General features: G+C 38.9%; 1 protein-coding gene across 1 annotated transcript; it reads right to left on the reverse strand.

Moving 5' to 3' along the window:
- Nucleotides 1-1,634: 1,634 nt before the first annotated feature.
- Nucleotides 1,635-14,773, reverse strand: pck2.S (phosphoenolpyruvate carboxykinase 2 (mitochondrial) S homeolog). Its single transcript, XM_018243907.2, has 10 exons — nt 14,528-14,773; nt 7,866-8,120; nt 7,454-7,638; nt 6,925-7,128; nt 6,653-6,840; nt 6,369-6,531; nt 6,039-6,257; nt 5,708-5,845; nt 2,681-2,776; nt 1,635-2,449 (listed from the first exon to the last, which is right to left on the reverse strand). The coding sequence occupies exons 1-10, from the start codon at nt 14,554-14,556 to the stop codon at nt 1,995-1,997; spliced, it is 1,932 nt and encodes a 643-aa protein (XP_018099396.1). The 5' UTR covers nt 14,557-14,773; the 3' UTR covers nt 1,635-1,994.
- Nucleotides 14,774-17,612: the final 2,839 nt, after the last annotated feature.

Here is a 17,612-nt window from a genome sequence, read left to right on the forward strand (position 1 = left end):
AAGTTTTTTCAGAGAATTCTTTTCGAATTTTCTGGTCAATCCTATTCAACCGAGTTTTGAAAATTTTACATTTTTAATAAACTTCAATTGGTCGAAATTCGAGTTCATGGGAGTTTTAAAGAACTCCCATGAATTCGAAATTCGACCCTTGATAAACCTGGCCCTTAGACTTGTTCCTGTGCATTAGAGTGACATTTTTGGATTTCACTCTACTACACAAATGTGAGTCTAAGGGGTATATTTATCAAAAAGTGAAGTTAGAGGTTGCAGCAGTCCTTTAGAGTGAAATTCCACCACTCTCCATTCATTTCTATGGGATTTTCTTTAAAAGAGTATATGTTTGTGTGCAAATGGTATCAATTAAGGCAAACCAATGCATATGGCATTAATAATGGCATCCATGGGCAATTCTTTGGTTCAAGTCAGCTACACTTGAAAGTGATAATTTGTCTAATTAAAATATACATAATTCTAAGCAACTTTGCAATATACATTCATTACACATTTTCTATGGTTTTTAATTTATTTGTATATGTATTGCTATTGAAAGCAGTGTTTGTATGTCCCTTTCTATCCTCTGCCCTGATGTCTAAGACTGTTGATACTACTGTATGTAAGACAAGCAGCTGATTAACAGATCTGCTGGGGAACCAAGACTTTTACAACATTGTTTAAAAAGTAACAAGCAGGAGTTAGTCAAATGCTGCTTTTAATACCAAATACTTTTTACAAATAACTAAAAGCACTGGAAATTTTTAATAAATGTATATTGGAAAATTGCTTAGAATTACGTTTTCTTTTATTGGGCAATTTTTTATTTTGGGGTTGACTTGCCCTTTAAGATAGATGCCGATTTCAGGACTCCCTTGCACGCAATTACTAGAAATTCATCATATCAGGCTGAACCGGCATGTGGGATGTTGGAGCAAGGTGTACAGTAAGTTGTATGTATAGCTGCAATTATCTTTGTTAACAGTGTCTAACATGAAAAGTGTTGCATCTATTTTAGTCATCAGCCTTTTATGGACAAAGGAAGAGCCTTAGGTGCGAATAAGGCATACTTGGAACCAGTGCTTTCTACAAGCATCTATTTTAGTGCTTTGCTCTTCCTTTCATAAATAAGCCCTATTTCCTTGTATATACAGTGCTATTTGTGTGGATAGTGCAAGAAGCCTACTGCATAGTTAATTAGCTTGGTATGCACTGCTGACCTGTACCAAAGCAAGGACAGATGACAGAGGAAAGTAGTGCTACCTTGGAGTCATTACTTCAAATAAATATAGCTAACACGATAGTTACTGGGATGGTATAACCATTAAATTAATTTTTAAAATGGTCTCTCGTGAGGTAGGCTGTGAAGTGATTTGGGTTGTAGTGATTCAGGGTACACATAAGGAACCTGAATAAAGTTTCTCTCTAAATGGTATACTACTAGTAAAAAAGAAAAAATCAGCCATTTACGTGTATATGACAAATAATTGTTTTATACACTGTTCAGTTACTGCGTGTTATTCAAGGACCAATGACCATCATAGTGAATGCACCTTTCTTTGCTAACTGCTAAGGTTAAATCTAGTATGCTCTTTCATGAGTTCTTCAGTCATTCTATTCCTCATACTGTAACATCACACTCATTACAGAATTACAAAATTTATTTCAATAAAAAAGGCAAAGAAATATCCCAGAATCAGTCTAATTCCTGAGTTCACCTCCCTAGTGCACGGGTGATATTTTTCTTTGGTAGCATTAAGGCACTGAACACTGCATTTATTCTTTGGTGTCTGGCTTATAATATTCAGTTGAAATCTATCACGTGTTTTATTCACCCACCCCTTTAGTACCATTACTGATGCAACCCCACTGCTTCGTTTATGGAATGCAATAATGTTTTGGAATGTGTCGTGTCGCAGGAAAACATCAATTCAGGATGGTAGCATGATAAGCTACATGCTCTGGATACAAGCTTCCCCCCCACAGTCCTGTCCCCTGTCTAATCACATGTTTTTCACCCTCCCCTCCAAGCCCCGCAGCTCTTCCATAATTTGTGGTGGTAAATCATCAGTCACTTGCTCGGTTAGATACTTCCCAACATCCTGAACTTCCTTCTCCCAGAATCCTTTTGGTAGTGAGAATAACGAATTTGTGTCAACCCCCCCTAACCCTTGTAGATTGAGTGCTCCTTCAGCAGGAATGTACCCAATGGCACTCCGACGGGCACTTTCCTCTCCTTCTACTCTACGGAAGATCCAGTCAAGCACTCTGGCATTCTCCCCAAATCCAGGCCACAGGAAACCTCCTTCTGCATCCTTTCTGAACCAGTTGACATGGAATATTTTGGGAAGCTGCAGGCCTGGCCTGTTCTGTAGACTTAGCCAGTGAGAGAGATAGTGGCCAAAATTATAACCAAAGAAAGGTCGCATTGCAAATGGATCATGCATTATAACTTTACCTGTAGAGAAAAAGGAAGAGAGATGTGTGAACAATGTGGCTGTTGATTAACAGTTTTATGTATGAGGAACAATAAAGCATGCTGGGTTTTCATTTGGAGGGGTTGAACTTGAAGGACTTTGTCTTTTTTCAACCCGATTTAACTATGAAATTAACTATGAAACTATGAAAGCATGTTTGGAAAATTCTAAGAGATGAGGTAAAGCGAGAAAGAAAAGTGTTTTGTCCTCACCCTTGTGTTCTGCAGCTGCTGTGGCCTCTGATCTCATAGAGGCTCCGACAAATACACCATGATTCCAATTAAAGCTTTCATATACCAAGGGAACACCTGAAAAGTAAAGTATGTTTATGTATTAATAATATTCAATGGTACTTGCATATTTGAACTTTTAAAATATATCAACAGATGTTTCCTGACCTTTATGGTTCAAAGACATTTTTGGAACAAAACTAACAAGTCTCTTCTTAGCCTATTATAAAGTTAAAATGTAAACAAACAATATTATTACAGTCCCCGTCCAATAGTTTTAAGAGTATGCAAGATAGTAAATAAGCATTTATACCTAACTATCACTTTTAAATCCCCTAGAGGGACTAGTCAATATCCTGTTAATACAGTAAATTTTTCAGCTTCCACTTTTGGGTGTTACAGGGGTTTACACTAATTATACACATGTATCTGCTATCTATAGGTCACTTGCCTAAGGCTAGTATTGCAGAGGAAAATGTGCATATGTATTCAATCTGGAAAACACAGTGACAACAAAGCATGCAAAAATGTCACTTCCTCTTGTAGACAACTGGGTACAAGCATTCTACAACTGCCACAGATGTGCTGATTTCACTTCAATGACAAGTGACTGAAGACAACCGTCCCTTGCAGGCATTATCCTGCTGTAGATCTACCTCCTGTCCAGCACAGAATTCTGGACTGCTACAAGGAAAAAATATATTTTATAGCTATTTTTACACTTTGTTTCAAGTAATATTTTCTGCACAGGCAAACTATTACAAAGAAACGGTAATTCATAATTTGTTTATTGGAGCAGACTTAGTACAGTCCCCACTAGAGTTGAGACAAATGTGATATAAATGCACACAATATTTATACCCATTTAACTAAAATATCAGGGTTTTTTTAAGGATTCTTATGTGTTAAGACTAAATTACTACCTAACAGTGTCCACCAAAACTTGTATCACATATATAGAAATAGGAAACTGAACAGCCACACCATTAATAAATTATAGCAAAAATAAAATAAGATGTATATACAGTATCCAAATTGTTGTTTGTACTTGCTCAGTGTAACTATTTATGATTAACACAGCCTGGTTTCCTGCAGTCAATTTTAGATTAGAATAACTGGTTGCAGTAGACATCTGCATAAATTAGCCATATATTAGGTGGTATATGGCTTGAAACAGGAGGGGTGGAAAAACAGGGCCCACCATTTCCAGTTGCAAATCTTTCAGTAAAGAAAACATTACATGGGAGTACAAAAGGGTATATTTATCAAAGAGTGAAGTTAATAGTGAAATTCTGCCACTCTCCATTCATTTCTAAAGGCGTATTTATCAAAGGGTGAACTTTCACTCATTGATAAATACACCTTGCAAAATTCCATAGAAATGAATTGAGAGCTGCGAAATTTCACTCTAGTGGCGGAACTTCACTCTTGGATAAATTTACCCCAAAGAATTTCACTTCAGTATAAAAAACAAAGATACATTTGAGGGGCCAGTGTACAATTTCAAATGCAGGGGCTTGGGGATATTGGTGTAAAGAAGTAGTAGGGCTATAGTTATACCTCTGCTGTTCAGGATAGTACAATGTCTTTAAAGGAATTGTTCAGTGTAAAAATAAAAAATAAATAAATAGGCTGTGCAAGATGAAAATGTTTCTAATATAGTTAGTTAGGCAAAAATGTAATGTATAAAGGCTGGAGTGACTGGATGTCTAACAGAACAGCCAGAACATTACTTCCTGCTTTTCAGCTCTCAGTAACCAGTGACTTGAGGGGGGGGCACATGGGTCATAACTGTTGCTTTTGAATCAGAGCTGCATGTCGAGGATCAGTTGCAAACTCCCTGAACAGTTATGTCCCATGTGGCCCCCTTATAGTCGCTGACTAACTCTCAGAGTTAGAGAGCTGGAAAGCAGGAAGAAGTGTTCTGTTATATTAAACTTCTGGTCACTCCAGCCTTTATAGATTACATTTTTGGTTAACTAACTATATTAGCAATATTTTTTATTATCTATTTGGCCAGTTTTTATTTTTACACTGAACTGTTCCTTTAAGCAATATTTGTTAGTATTTATTCACCTTCAAGTCTATGTAAAAGCAAATGTTCAGATGCTGGAGTTTTGAAAAGCAAATTCTTAAAAAAAATAATAATAAAAAGGATTGTCACAATTTACTCTAATGGTACAGAAGATACCTCAGTGAATTATGTAAAATATCTTCAAGTGGCATAATAAATATTGGCTATTTAAATAGTTATGGGTGAGAGAGAAGAGAGAGGCTATTACAAAAAAAGCTCAGCAAACTGGGCGTGACAAGTGAATGTGTAAGAAAAAATGGAGTGTTGCCAATGAACAAAGAGAGAGTGAGTAAGAACTGGATGTACTGTGGAAAGGGATGAGTGGAATGAAGTAACCAGTTTGGTTTCAAAGAAAAGGTGCCTACGTGGAGACTACAAAACTCCCGGATAAAGGTGGAACAGGTGTGTTTGTGTCCTTGAAAAGCGTGGCAATATATTATCCTGCAAAGGCAAATTTTGACACCAAACTGCACAGCCCAATACCATGTATACTGTCCTAGATCCTTTATACCTACTCATATAAAAATATTAGGGACTGCAGCTACCTAATACTTAATACACACAGAAGTGAGGAATTTATGGGGCAGATTTATCAAAGTGTGAGATTTGAACTCACCATAATAAAACTCACTCACTTTCTATTCATTCCTAGAATTGTATTTATCAATGGAGTTTATCATTTGATAAATTGAAATATGGTTTTAAAAATCCCAGTGGAATGAATAGAAAGTGAGTGAGTTTCATTGTGGGGAGTTCTAAATGTATATATACATTGCCACCAACATTTATATCCAATAGCCAAACATGGTTTATATGTAAAAACATAACTCTGGGTCTAAAGCAGAACTGGAAAGACTTCCCAACCCAGAAAAGCTGCCAGGGGCATCAGGACAAAACACACACAGCTCATTTTCACCTACTCATCGGTGACTTACCCTCTGGCCTTCGCCCACCAAAGATAATAGCATCTATTGGAACACCTTCAGGCGACTCCCAAGCATCATCCATTATGGGGCACTGAGCAGCAGGGGCACAGAAACGTGAATTTGGGTGGGCACAAGGCTCTTTATCACCTAGACAGAGAAGCAAGCACATACATATCATACAGACATGTCACAGAAGCAGAGGGAACCACTAGATATGGTGGGATTATGTTGGGATTTTTAAAACATGTTTTTGCATAAACTTTTCAAGAAATTTAATTTTTATTTTTGTTTATATTAGTAGAAAAATGTTTCACCCCAATCAGGTGAATCATTTCCTTACCTGATTTCCAAGATTTGCCAAGCCAGGAAGTTACATTGACCCCAGGAGGAAGTGGTTGATCCAGTCCCTCCCAGTATACACCGCCATCACTGGTCTCTGCTACATTGGTAAAAATAGTATTTCTTTCCACTGTACTCAATGCATTGGGGTTGGTCTTTGCTGATGTCCCAGGAGCCACGCCAAAAAAACCATTTTCTGGATTAATGGCACGGAGTCGACCTATGGAGGTGGAAAAGTAAAATTACTGGAGAGCTACTAAAAATATGTCTAAAGCTCACATGGCTTCTACATCAGCAGGTTTTTCACTTAGTTAGTTTCCATCAACCTCACCTTCAGTGTCAAATTTCATCCAAGCAATGTCATCTCCTACACACTGCACCTTCCAGCCAGGCAAAGATGGGCGCATCATTGCAAGGTTAGTTTTTCCACAGGCACTTGGGAAGGCAGCAGCGATGTATCTCTTACGCCCAGCAGGATTTGTGATGCCCAAAATCTGGCAGGTGACAGACAGCCCATAAATTCAGGGCAGAGAAGTAGAAGAGGGAAGGTGCAGAAGACAGGACAGAGAGGAGGCAGTGTAGGGTGCAGGAGAGATCAGGCAGCTCTTCTCTCACCAGCATATGTTCAGCCAACCATCCCTCATCCTTGGCTATTCGGGAAGCAATACGAAGAGCAAAGCATTTTTTCCCTAGCAGAGAGTTTCCTCCATATCCACTGCCAAAGGACACAATCTCACGGGAGTCTGGAACATGGGCGATAAGTGTCTTCTCTGGGTTGCAGGGCCATGAATTCACAAGGGGTGCTGAACAAGGGAAAATAGGTGTTACATATACAAAGTATTGTTCAGGATGTTAGTGTCTTCTTTTGCCACTGGGAGCACCATTACCTTTTAGGGGAAGTGGCTGTCCCACTGAATGTAAACATTTTACAAAGTCTCCATCTCCCAAGGCATCAAGGACTTGTGAACCCATCCGTGTCATGATACGCATGCTGGCTACTACATAAGGGGAGTCAGTGAGTTGCACTCCATATTTAGACAATGGGGAACCTACAGGACCCATGCTGAACGGAAGCACATACATTGTACGACCTGGAAGAAAATAACAAGTTAGAGCTGAAGAATTAGGACAGAGAGAATCATTTGTAGAAAAAAAGGATAAAAGTCAAAGAACAATTATACATTCATGATATTGACTGGACTTGGAAAAAGAAACCAAAGTATTTGAAGAGAATGGTAAAAAGAATTAGTGCATAGATAATAAAGGTATGTTAAAAGAAATCTATGATAAATCGAAAGCAGAAAACGAGAGGAAAAAGAGGACAAGCAAGTAGAGCAAATAAAGCAGTAATAAGATGTTGTGATAATAGAACACACAAAGAAAATGTAGAAATTAGCCAGGCAATATTTAACAGACCCCTCATGCAGCCAGGAAAGCGATCTGCTTTTGCTCTTTCAAAATCCTGTGGAGACATCCAGTTCCCAAGCTGTCCCTTGATTCCAGATGCAGGGATCGGCACAGTGTCCCTCATGTTCTCGGTCACAATCACAGTCTTACTTTCAACACGAGCAACATCCTTTGGATCAGTTCTAGCCAGCCAGCTGTAAGGAGGAAAACAGACATTACCTGTACTGTATTTATTGGCATAGTTATTGAGAGCATAATGGCACATTCTCCACAGAGTGCTAGTAGGAAACTTGACGTAAGAGATTCAGCAGTAATCTTATTAAAAACAGGACTAGGAAAGGGACCCACAGTTAACAGCATAGTATGAAATTGTATTTTCCACAGGGGAACATGTAACCAAGACAGGAGACAATTTTCTCACCAGTTTGGGTACTTGTGCAGTTTCTTCAACATCCCTTCTTGCTGCAGGAATGTCACTATTGTTTCATTCTCAGTGGCAGTTCCATCACAGATGTGAATGTTTTGGGGGTCACAAAGCTCTGCTCCTTTCACAACAAATTCTCTGATTGCGGGAGGCAGCCGTTCCATCTGCCCACTTAAAACCCGAATAGCATGTGCCCCCCTGCATCTTGTTTTTTGTGATTCCACCCATCCTCTCACTACTCGAGAGCAAGGCCTGAAGGAAAGAGAAAGAATGAAATTCCATACAGTACAACAAGAATTTCTGCAATACAATTATATACTTATACTGCAATATACAATTAAATAAATACATTTTTTTTTACACTCTGAAATAAAATAATAAAACGTATTCAATTATGATAACGATTATAATATTGAGATATAAAAGATGAAGCCCGAATATACATAAAATGCAGCACCAGTAAAGCCTGAAATTATAATAGGCCATAGAGGGGTAAAGGTATTTATGACTGTGGGAACTGACTGTGTACACCCTCCTGAAAGGAGAAATAAAAAGGGCTTGGGCTGAACATACTTTTAATCACATGAACTCTGATTTTTTTGGGGCATAAACCAGTTCACCCATATTGTGCTCATCGAGAGGCGTATATATACACATTTGCATGACAACTTTTCTGGGCACTCACCCCCAAGCATCTGTAGATTTCAGAATTCATTAGTTAAAAAATACCTTTACTTAAAACTTTGAGAAAGTTTTAAAATTGATTCCATCAGATTATAAACTCCATCCTATCACCTCTAGAAGGCATCTGCAGTCCAGACTTTTGGATAGAGTTCCCTTTCTTGAGATATGCTTCCTCAACTTACTGATCAAAACTGCATATATGGCTAGTCATGCATCTCATGGTATGTTATGTTATTTAGCCCAAGAGTTGGGGGCCAAGCCAAGCTCATGTTTAAAAATTAGTAATAATCAGCGTCAATTTATAAAGAAGCATAGATGGTGTCAGTGTTGAGGTTCTATAAGTTTGATATGTAATATTTTAGCTAGTGGAATTATTTAATTATTATTTTATAGTTTTTGTCTAAATGGTGTACATGCTCAACCTAACATATTTTTCCTACTTTAACCATGCTGTCTGTTTGCGGTACACTGCAACTTGTTGATGCCAGAATCAGCCTAATGTGAGTCCATAATGTTGCATTGTGATAAAAAGAAAAGTAAATTCTTTTTCACCTTCACAAAAAGTGCTGCAGTTCTCAGGAGTGTATTTCAGCCAGTCTTTGTTTGGGAAATACGTGTCTGCACCATTTCTTCCTGTTTTTCAAACATTATAGGAGGCCTACTCTTGTCCTTTCCACCTAATGATCTTTAACCCAAACATGGAATAAAGAGCAGCTAACCCAGAACTAACCTCATTTAAAGGAGAAAGCCACAGCCCTTAGCAGAGAATATCTGTTTCTCCAAAGATGCCCTAGTGGCACTTCATCTGCTTTTATGCTGAGCACATGCTCTGTGCTGCTGTCAGTTATTGACCTTAGGAACCCACTCAAAATATACACTACACATAGAATATAATTGTCATACTATAAGGCAGATGAATAATTAATACAGATAATACTACATGGCAGCACAGAAACCAGTGTAACTAGCATCAGATTTTAATAATCAGCCTTGTAGCATCAGCTTATATTACAGACAAACCATTTTCTGCTTGATAATTTGTGACAAACCCTAAGCTTAGCTTCTCAACAGCTGCTCAGAGCCCACTGAGCATGTGAGTGTTGCAGACACTTTCCAAGATGGTGACCCCCTGTAACAAGTTTGAAGTCCTGGATCATTGCTGCTATTGAGAAGCTGAAACTTTAGGCTGGTGCAATAAGTCCATGTAAAATATACTGTAGCATTTTTAACCATACTAATTTTTAGGGTTTAGTTTTCCATCAAGGTCGTTTTGGCTTTCCAAATGTGCGGATCTTATAGTTTAGTGTATGGACAGATTCATTTTTCTCAGATAAAAAAAGAACTGCACCAATTCAAATCACTTCATATTATAGATAAGAAGAATTGTCTTATGTCAAACTCGCACAGAATGTTTGTTTCCAGGTGATAAAATATACTGTACACCCTGCAATTACCATTATAGGCCCATGGAAGATAAAACACCATTGCCATATGAATGCATTTTTATTATATATGTACATAGACACAGTCACAAATGACTTTTGACCCCGTCTTGTCACTTAAGCACAAAAATCATTTTATTGCTTATCAGTTATTTGCTTTGTAGAGTTGTCCATTATGGCCTTATCGTGGAGCTCAGAGCTTCTCCAGAGACAAGCTGCTGTTTACCAGACCAGCAACTGCATTTGCAATTGTGAGACCAGTAAACAGACCAGACCAAGACAGAGTTAATTACACAAGTCTAACAATAAAGTTTACGGAGAATGTTGCAGGTGTACGGTTTTTATAGACAGATCTGAAAGCAGTCGGTTCTCACTACCTGCCAGTAGATAGCATGTTTTATTTCATATGGGTGTGAAGAAATACTATATTTTTACAGTATTTAAAGTGTGCAACAAAAATTTTAATAAGTTAATGAGAATACAACCAATTGCTCTTAAAAGTAGCAGCCACATGAACTCATAAGTTAGTTTCATCCTAGTGCGCAATGTTCTCCTAACCGGATATGACCATCACTGGGGAAACACAAAGTTCCAGTCTGTCTTTCCTTTCATGGACAGTGTTGCACTTTCACACACGCACACAGAATATTTGGTCTGTTATCTGTAGCACTGATCCTTCTGTGGTTCATATGCCAACACACATCCTGCCCAACCTGAAAGGCATGAATGCTTCCTGAAGGTTGATTGAATCTCACTGGTGACTGGGTGCTGTCTATGTCTAGGAACAGTAACAACAAAAACTGAAAGTGTTTTAATGAAATGACTGTTGTCCTGCACTGGTAAAATAAGTGAGGTTGTTTCAGGAATAAAACAAACTAATAAACAAGCTGCTGTGTTTTCATGGGAGCAGCCATTCAACACAGCATACACAGTAGATAACAGATATGTTCTGAAGGATACCATTGTATACTACAGAGCTAATCTGTTATCTGCTGTGTATCCTGTGCCTTTTCAGCTTTGAATGGCTGTCCTCATGGCTACACAGCAGCTTGTTTGTAGAGTATCTGAAGCAAATACACCAGCAGTACCAGTACAGCACAACAGTAAATTATATTTTCATTAATTCAAAATACTAATTTATTGGTATTACTGTTCCTTTAAACCCCAAGGCTGCAGGAAGACTCTGTAGAATGACAAAATATGATGGCAGACCGAGTGACTGCCTTAACCTTGAAAACAGAGGATTGCCCTGTATTTGATATAAATGCTTACCAAGAAGAGCAAAATATACATATTCAAAAGCCAATAAAAGCTCCAGCACTGTCTGGGCCTATCCTGCCAAAGCACAATCCTACTACATTCTTTGGGTAGAGGAGAATGCAGAGAAATAGCTTGTCATTAATAAATTTAAAAGATCACTGATATGAGAGATGCAGCTGCAGCAGTTTAAAGGTCCAGTACACCTATGAACACCTCTTTACAACGTAAGTTAAATAGAATCATATGCTAAAAATACATTTTACTTTGCAAAAAACTAATATTTCTTGAATTGTATGTATTTTATTACAAAGTAATACCATAGCATTATTTTGGCTGAGACAGTTTAAGGCTGGTAGCACACATAGTGATTCGGGAAAATTAGTCACCCAGCGTCAAATCTCCTCTTCTTTGGCCGACTAATCTCCCGGAAATTCCTTCCTGCAGGCTAGAATGTGAATTGCCAGCGGGATGGCACTTGGATCGCTTTGGCTTTCCGAAGTCGCCCAAAGTTTCCTTGTGAGGCAACTTCGGGTAACTATGGAAAACTAAGCGATCCCAGTGCCACCCCCCCATTCTAGCTGGCGGGAAGGCATTAGTTGCCCGAAGAAGAGGAGATTTGTCGCTGGGCAACTAGTCTCCCTGTATCACTACGTGTAACCCCAACCTAATTAGTGATACTGACCTCTGTATTAAATTCCCTTCCCCCCTTGCTGTGACTGTTTTGGTTTACAGATAAGAAGATGTCCATTTACATCAGAAACCACAGATTTTTCAAATAATAGGCAAAACGTATGCCCAGCAAAATCCCTATTCACTGAACTATTCACATAATATCAAAGGCTATTGTGATACTAAACTCTATAGTTAGTATAGATATGGGTATATAGAATTTAATTAAAAGTAGGGAGGGGTGTGTGTATTGATGCTGGGTTTTCATTTGGAGGGGTTGAACTTGATGGACGTTGTCTTTTTTCAACCCAATTTAACTATGTAACTCATGTTGAACAAAGCAAGTACACTGACCCTGATGCAGATGTTTGTTACCACTGTTTGGAATCCTAATCACATTACTAATAAGTATAAGTCTGTGTACATATGAAAAAACATGGAGCAGGAGATGTAGCTAGTTTACCTCATTGGGACACACTTCTAATACAAACTAATTATATAAACTTCCCCATATAATCTGGAATCAGAATCATAGCAGTACAGGTATGTTGTTATCCAGAATGCTCGGGACCTGGGGTTTTCTGGATAACGGATCTTTCCGTAATTTGGGTCTTCATGCCTTATGTCTACTAGAAATTCATTTAAACATTAAATAAACCCAATAGGCTGGTTTTGCTTCCAATAAGGATTAATTATATCTTAGTTGGGATCAAGTACAAGCTACGGTTTTATTATTACAGAGAAAAAGGAAATAATTGTAAAAAATTTGGATTATTTGGATAAAATGGAGTCTATGGGAGACAGACATTCCGTAATTCAGAGCTTTCTGGATATCTGATTTCCGGATTCGGGATCCTATACCTGTATATGGTTATGCCTTGACATTGTTATTATAGAGGTCCAAACTATTTTTAAGACAATCAACAGGCCTTAAACCCTTACATTTTTCTACTAACCTAATCAAAACATTTTGTCTGCTTGATATGAGTGACTAGGTTGGGGAAAATTTGCACTTCATATGAGTAAATAAGGGCTAAAAGAACTGGAGATACAGCCCTCCTAGGTGCATGTCCATCAGAATGGGGATACCTGTATATACTACCGACATTGTACATGGTAGATCAGATAAGTCTGTTTCCAGTGGGACCTATTATTCCTCCCTACCAATACAACTCCCTGTCTTGCAAGCATCAGCACTTCCCTGTTCCTGTTTATGACTGCATTTGCTCATACAGTGCCACCCCTTGTTTTCTCCCGTGCACCAGCAATCAGAAGCTGCCTTCTTCTAACACAGTGGGCTGCAATATGGATACCATTAGACTGAATCCAGTGGATGTAACAACATATCAGCAGTCCCTGAGGGGGCCAGAGGGAACATACAACCCTCATGCCTACAACAATGCTGTAAGATCCATTCACTGATGGGAAAGGGTCGGAGTAACATGACATGGGGAGGGGGCAGAAAAGTAAAATTATGCCACTGCCTGAAACTCAACATTGACTTGACACTTAGTCATAACGGTCTACTGTCTTTCTGTACTTATGACATAGGAATCAGTGATAGGTAAAACTGTCAGGTAACTGTGACCTTGGATACTTCACTTAATATATTCCTGTGTATCAGGCACCAGAAGGGCACCCTATGTGGCAGGGAATTTCTTCGATTAAATGCATAAATTATAATAGAATAATATAATTGCTACATGACGTGAGAAATCCGGCTGTGCGTAAGCTTGCACTCAGGGTCCAGGGTTCTACAGATTGCATGGGCTGTGATATCTCATAGATAACAGACTGTTTTCCCCAAATGATTGGCATATATGCCACCTCACTATGTTATTTGGAGCCAAAAGCTCAGGGAGACAGTGGTAATGCTTAAAGGGGTGGTTCACCTTTAAGTTAACTTTTAGTATGTTATAGAATGGATAATTCTAAGCAACTTGCCAATTGGTCTTCATTATTTATTTTCTATAGCTTTATAATTATTCGCCTTTTTTCTTCTGACTCTTTCCAGCTTTCAAATGGGCGTCGCTGCCCCCCATCGAAAAAGCAAATGCTCCATTAGGCTACTTATCATTACTACTTTTTTTATTTCTCATCTTTCTAGTAAGGTCTTCTCCTATTTATATTCCAGTCTCTTATTCAAAGCAATGAATGGTTGCTCAGGTCATTTGGTCCCTAGTTACCAGATTGCTTAAAATGCAGCTCTGCAATGCTGTTCAACTACAACTCCCAAATCCGGGTTTGGGAGTTGTAGTTGAACAGCATTGCAGAGCTGCAAATTGTTTTGCACATGTCTGATGTATTTAAAACTGGCCAACAGTATAATACTTACACTTTTATTCAACCGTGTATAATTATTGGAGCTGCAGGGATTGTTTTTGTATATAAACAAGACACACACACAGCAGCCCCAATTAAACCGCCTTCAGGTGTTCCCCAAGCATCAGCTCTAAACTTGCATTTGCCTGGCCATGTGCTGCTAATGGGAAGTCAGGAGACACAGTCGGACCAGATCCAGATCTGACTGTAGCAGTCAATGGAGGGAATATCAGTTTCCTTACTAGAACAGCTGTGCCATGTTGTCCCGTGCCCCATACTCACCCCACAGCGCGCACGTAGAAGGAAGGCATGTCAGCGTCAGCAGCAGCAGTAACAGAGAGCAGAAGGGATGAGACTGCTCCTGCAGGAGAGGAGAGGCAGACTGCAGGGATAGGGAGTCCAAGAGAGGGGAGGGAAATGAGGCCGGGGAGGGGCAGGGCAAGAGAAAGACCGGTTGGGGGTGGTTAAATTAGGCTAAAGGTCTGATCGTGTTTATCTGTACGTGTGGTTACATCCTGCAGTAATAGAATCATTACAGCACACACCCCCAAGTCATCGTGTCACCCAGTCTTCCCCCTCCCCGGCTTCGTAGACTAGTCGGACGTTCCTCTCACTCAATTGGTTCAGTCTAGCCGAGCCTCTCTTCCCTTAGCCACGCCCACCTCTCCTCGTAATGCATTCCAACTTCTATGTGCCACAAGTCACTGGCTGCAACCTCTGCTACTCGGGGCGTCCCCTCCTCTTTCCGTAGCTGATGTAACACTGCGCTGATCTTAAGGCATGTACCCCCACATACACATGGGCCTGGCCTACGTGTGCATTACATGTTTTCTACTGAAAGTTCTTGCTACATTTTGTATGGAAGTATTTGCTCCCTGAGCCTATGAACTAGTTCATTACACTGAGCCACTACAGAGGTATTAGAAAATGTAGACTTTTCTTTATATTGCCTGTGTGTGTGGCAATTCTGCAGCATGAGGGGCAAACATCTCCTCTCAGTGATTATATGGTAAATGCTGACTGGTTTCTTTTCCTAGACTCTGACTTAGGGCAACAATCAATGAAGTACACAGGGAACAATTACAGTAGTGTTGGCTCCCTGAAAAGCTTTGGGTGTGAAGTTTGAATATGGGACAGGGGCACAGTTTGAAAAGCAGGTTTTGGATTCAGCAATGGGTGTATGTCAGCGGCACAGATAATGGCATGCGTTTTTCACGTCCTAATACATTTTTCTAATTTTTTAATATAATTGTTTCTTTATTACTGGAGGTCCTCACATTTCCTTTGGATATAGTGTTTTGGATACATGTTCTCTGCAAATTTACCTGTAAGGCAGCTGTCTTCTTAATCGGTTTCATCTACCAGAGTTTTTTTTTACTGACTCGAGTATAAGCCGAGGTAGGATTTTTCAGCACATTTTGGGTGCTGAAAACCTCGGCTTATACTCGAGTAGATATGGGTACTATAAATTCAATCTGGAAAATTCAATCTGCTGCTTTCCTTAGTGTTTCCTAGACATAATTGGCTGCCTGTGTTGCCATTTATAATAGGCCTTGTCTCTATCTTGCTGTTGTATTATCAGATTGACAGGGGTGCTTTTTGGGTTCTGGAATAAAGAATGGGAAAGACAATATAGGTTTAGTGCAAGGCAGAGACATATTTGTAGTAATAAAAGACAATGGAAACAAAGGTATTTATCTATACATTAATCCATTATCATATAACAAAAATATATTAGGTAGACAGTTAAATATAAGGAAGTAGGTCAGAGCTCCCACTGTACTGGAACTGCTATATTCATAAAAGTAATAAAACTAGTCTGGCCACCTGCTGCTGCTTATTATAGTAGGACTGTACATCCTTTATCCAGGACACAATTTCCTTGTGCAAATGTTGTGCAGATTATTATGATGCAGATTTGTCCTTTCATGTTTTAAAAACATATATGTATATTTATTGTTATTAATATGTGCATAGTTTCAAGTTGTCCCTTGACCAGTGAGATAACTGGCTTGACTGGGTGCAACAATAAAACAAAAGAAATTACATTGTTTCCCTGGTTGCTCTGGCTTTCTAAGTTGTGCCAATTTTGTTAGGGAGCCCATCCAGGTACCGTAGTGTAGTGTTTCGGTCCACTACAGTCCTATGCGTGTTTAAAGGAACAGTAATACCAAAAAATTAAAGTGGTTTTAAGTAATGAAAATTCAACTAAATCTTTCTCTGCACTGGTAAAATGGGTGTTTCCTAACTTCTAAGTTAGTTTATATAAACAAGCTGATGTGTAGCCATGGGGGCAGCCATTCAAGCAGATAACAGATGCATTTTGCAGAATCCCATTGTATTCTATTATAGAGCGTATCTGTTATCTGCTAAGTAACCTGTGCTTTTCTCCTTTCTCAGTCTAAATTGCTGCCCCCACGGCAGCCTATCTATATAAACTATAGTAGAGTTTCTTAAGAAAATGCATAATTTTTACCAATACAGGGCAACAGTCTATTATATTTTAATTACTTTAAAATGCTTTTATTTTTTGGTGTTACCGTTCCTTTAAACCAGTCCAGACTCTGTGGGTCATAATTACTATAGTGCAGTTTTTCTCCCTGTCTAACCACCAATTTTTGTTTCAATATTTTTAGGTGTATTTTTTTGATTGCTAAATATCTTTTTAGTGTAATGTATATTTTCCCTGTACAATTGTAAGGGTTAATATTGCTGGTGTGTTAATTCCATAAAGTAATGGCGTTCTGCATGTGGTAGTGATGTTATGTCTGACCTGAAACCCATTATTTGGGGTGGATTAGTGTTGAAATATGGGTGACCTTGGGTTGGGTGTGGATTGAACCAAGGAAGTGCACTTAGAGTTTTATACAAAACAATACCACATGTTGCTTTATTTTGTCTTGACTAGCAGTGTAAATGCAACAGAAAAGCAACATGATCGGACACTAGAATAATGGCTAGAGACTTGTCAAATTACACACGTGGTCCAAGTGTAACAGCCCCAGACCTTTAGCACAGGGAAGTGGAAAACAATCACCAACAAAATTGGTTAAATGGCCACTACAAGAATCTACAAGGCCATCCATGTAAGTGATGTAGCAAGGGACTCCAAGACCAAGCATTGACAACACAGATTTTGGTGCAATATATTTCTGCATGGACAGTTTCATTGTGTCCCTGTCTGCCCTGGGAAATGTTTGTTCTTAGAAATTCCCAAGGTTGATTTTATTGTTCTTCTGATGGTTGCTAAATGCAAATTCCTGTGTTTATTGTCGCTATTCTTAAAATGTACTTGCACAAACATGTTCCTTGCATGTTTAGTGTACAACATATTTGTGCTGAGCAGTTCTAGTTCTAGTTATGGGCA

Source organism: Xenopus laevis, chromosome 1S (genome assembly GCF_017654675.1).
Source record: "Xenopus laevis strain J_2021 chromosome 1S, Xenopus_laevis_v10.1, whole genome shotgun sequence".
In the NCBI taxonomy this organism is placed as follows: domain Eukaryota; kingdom Metazoa; phylum Chordata; class Amphibia; order Anura; family Pipidae; genus Xenopus; species Xenopus laevis.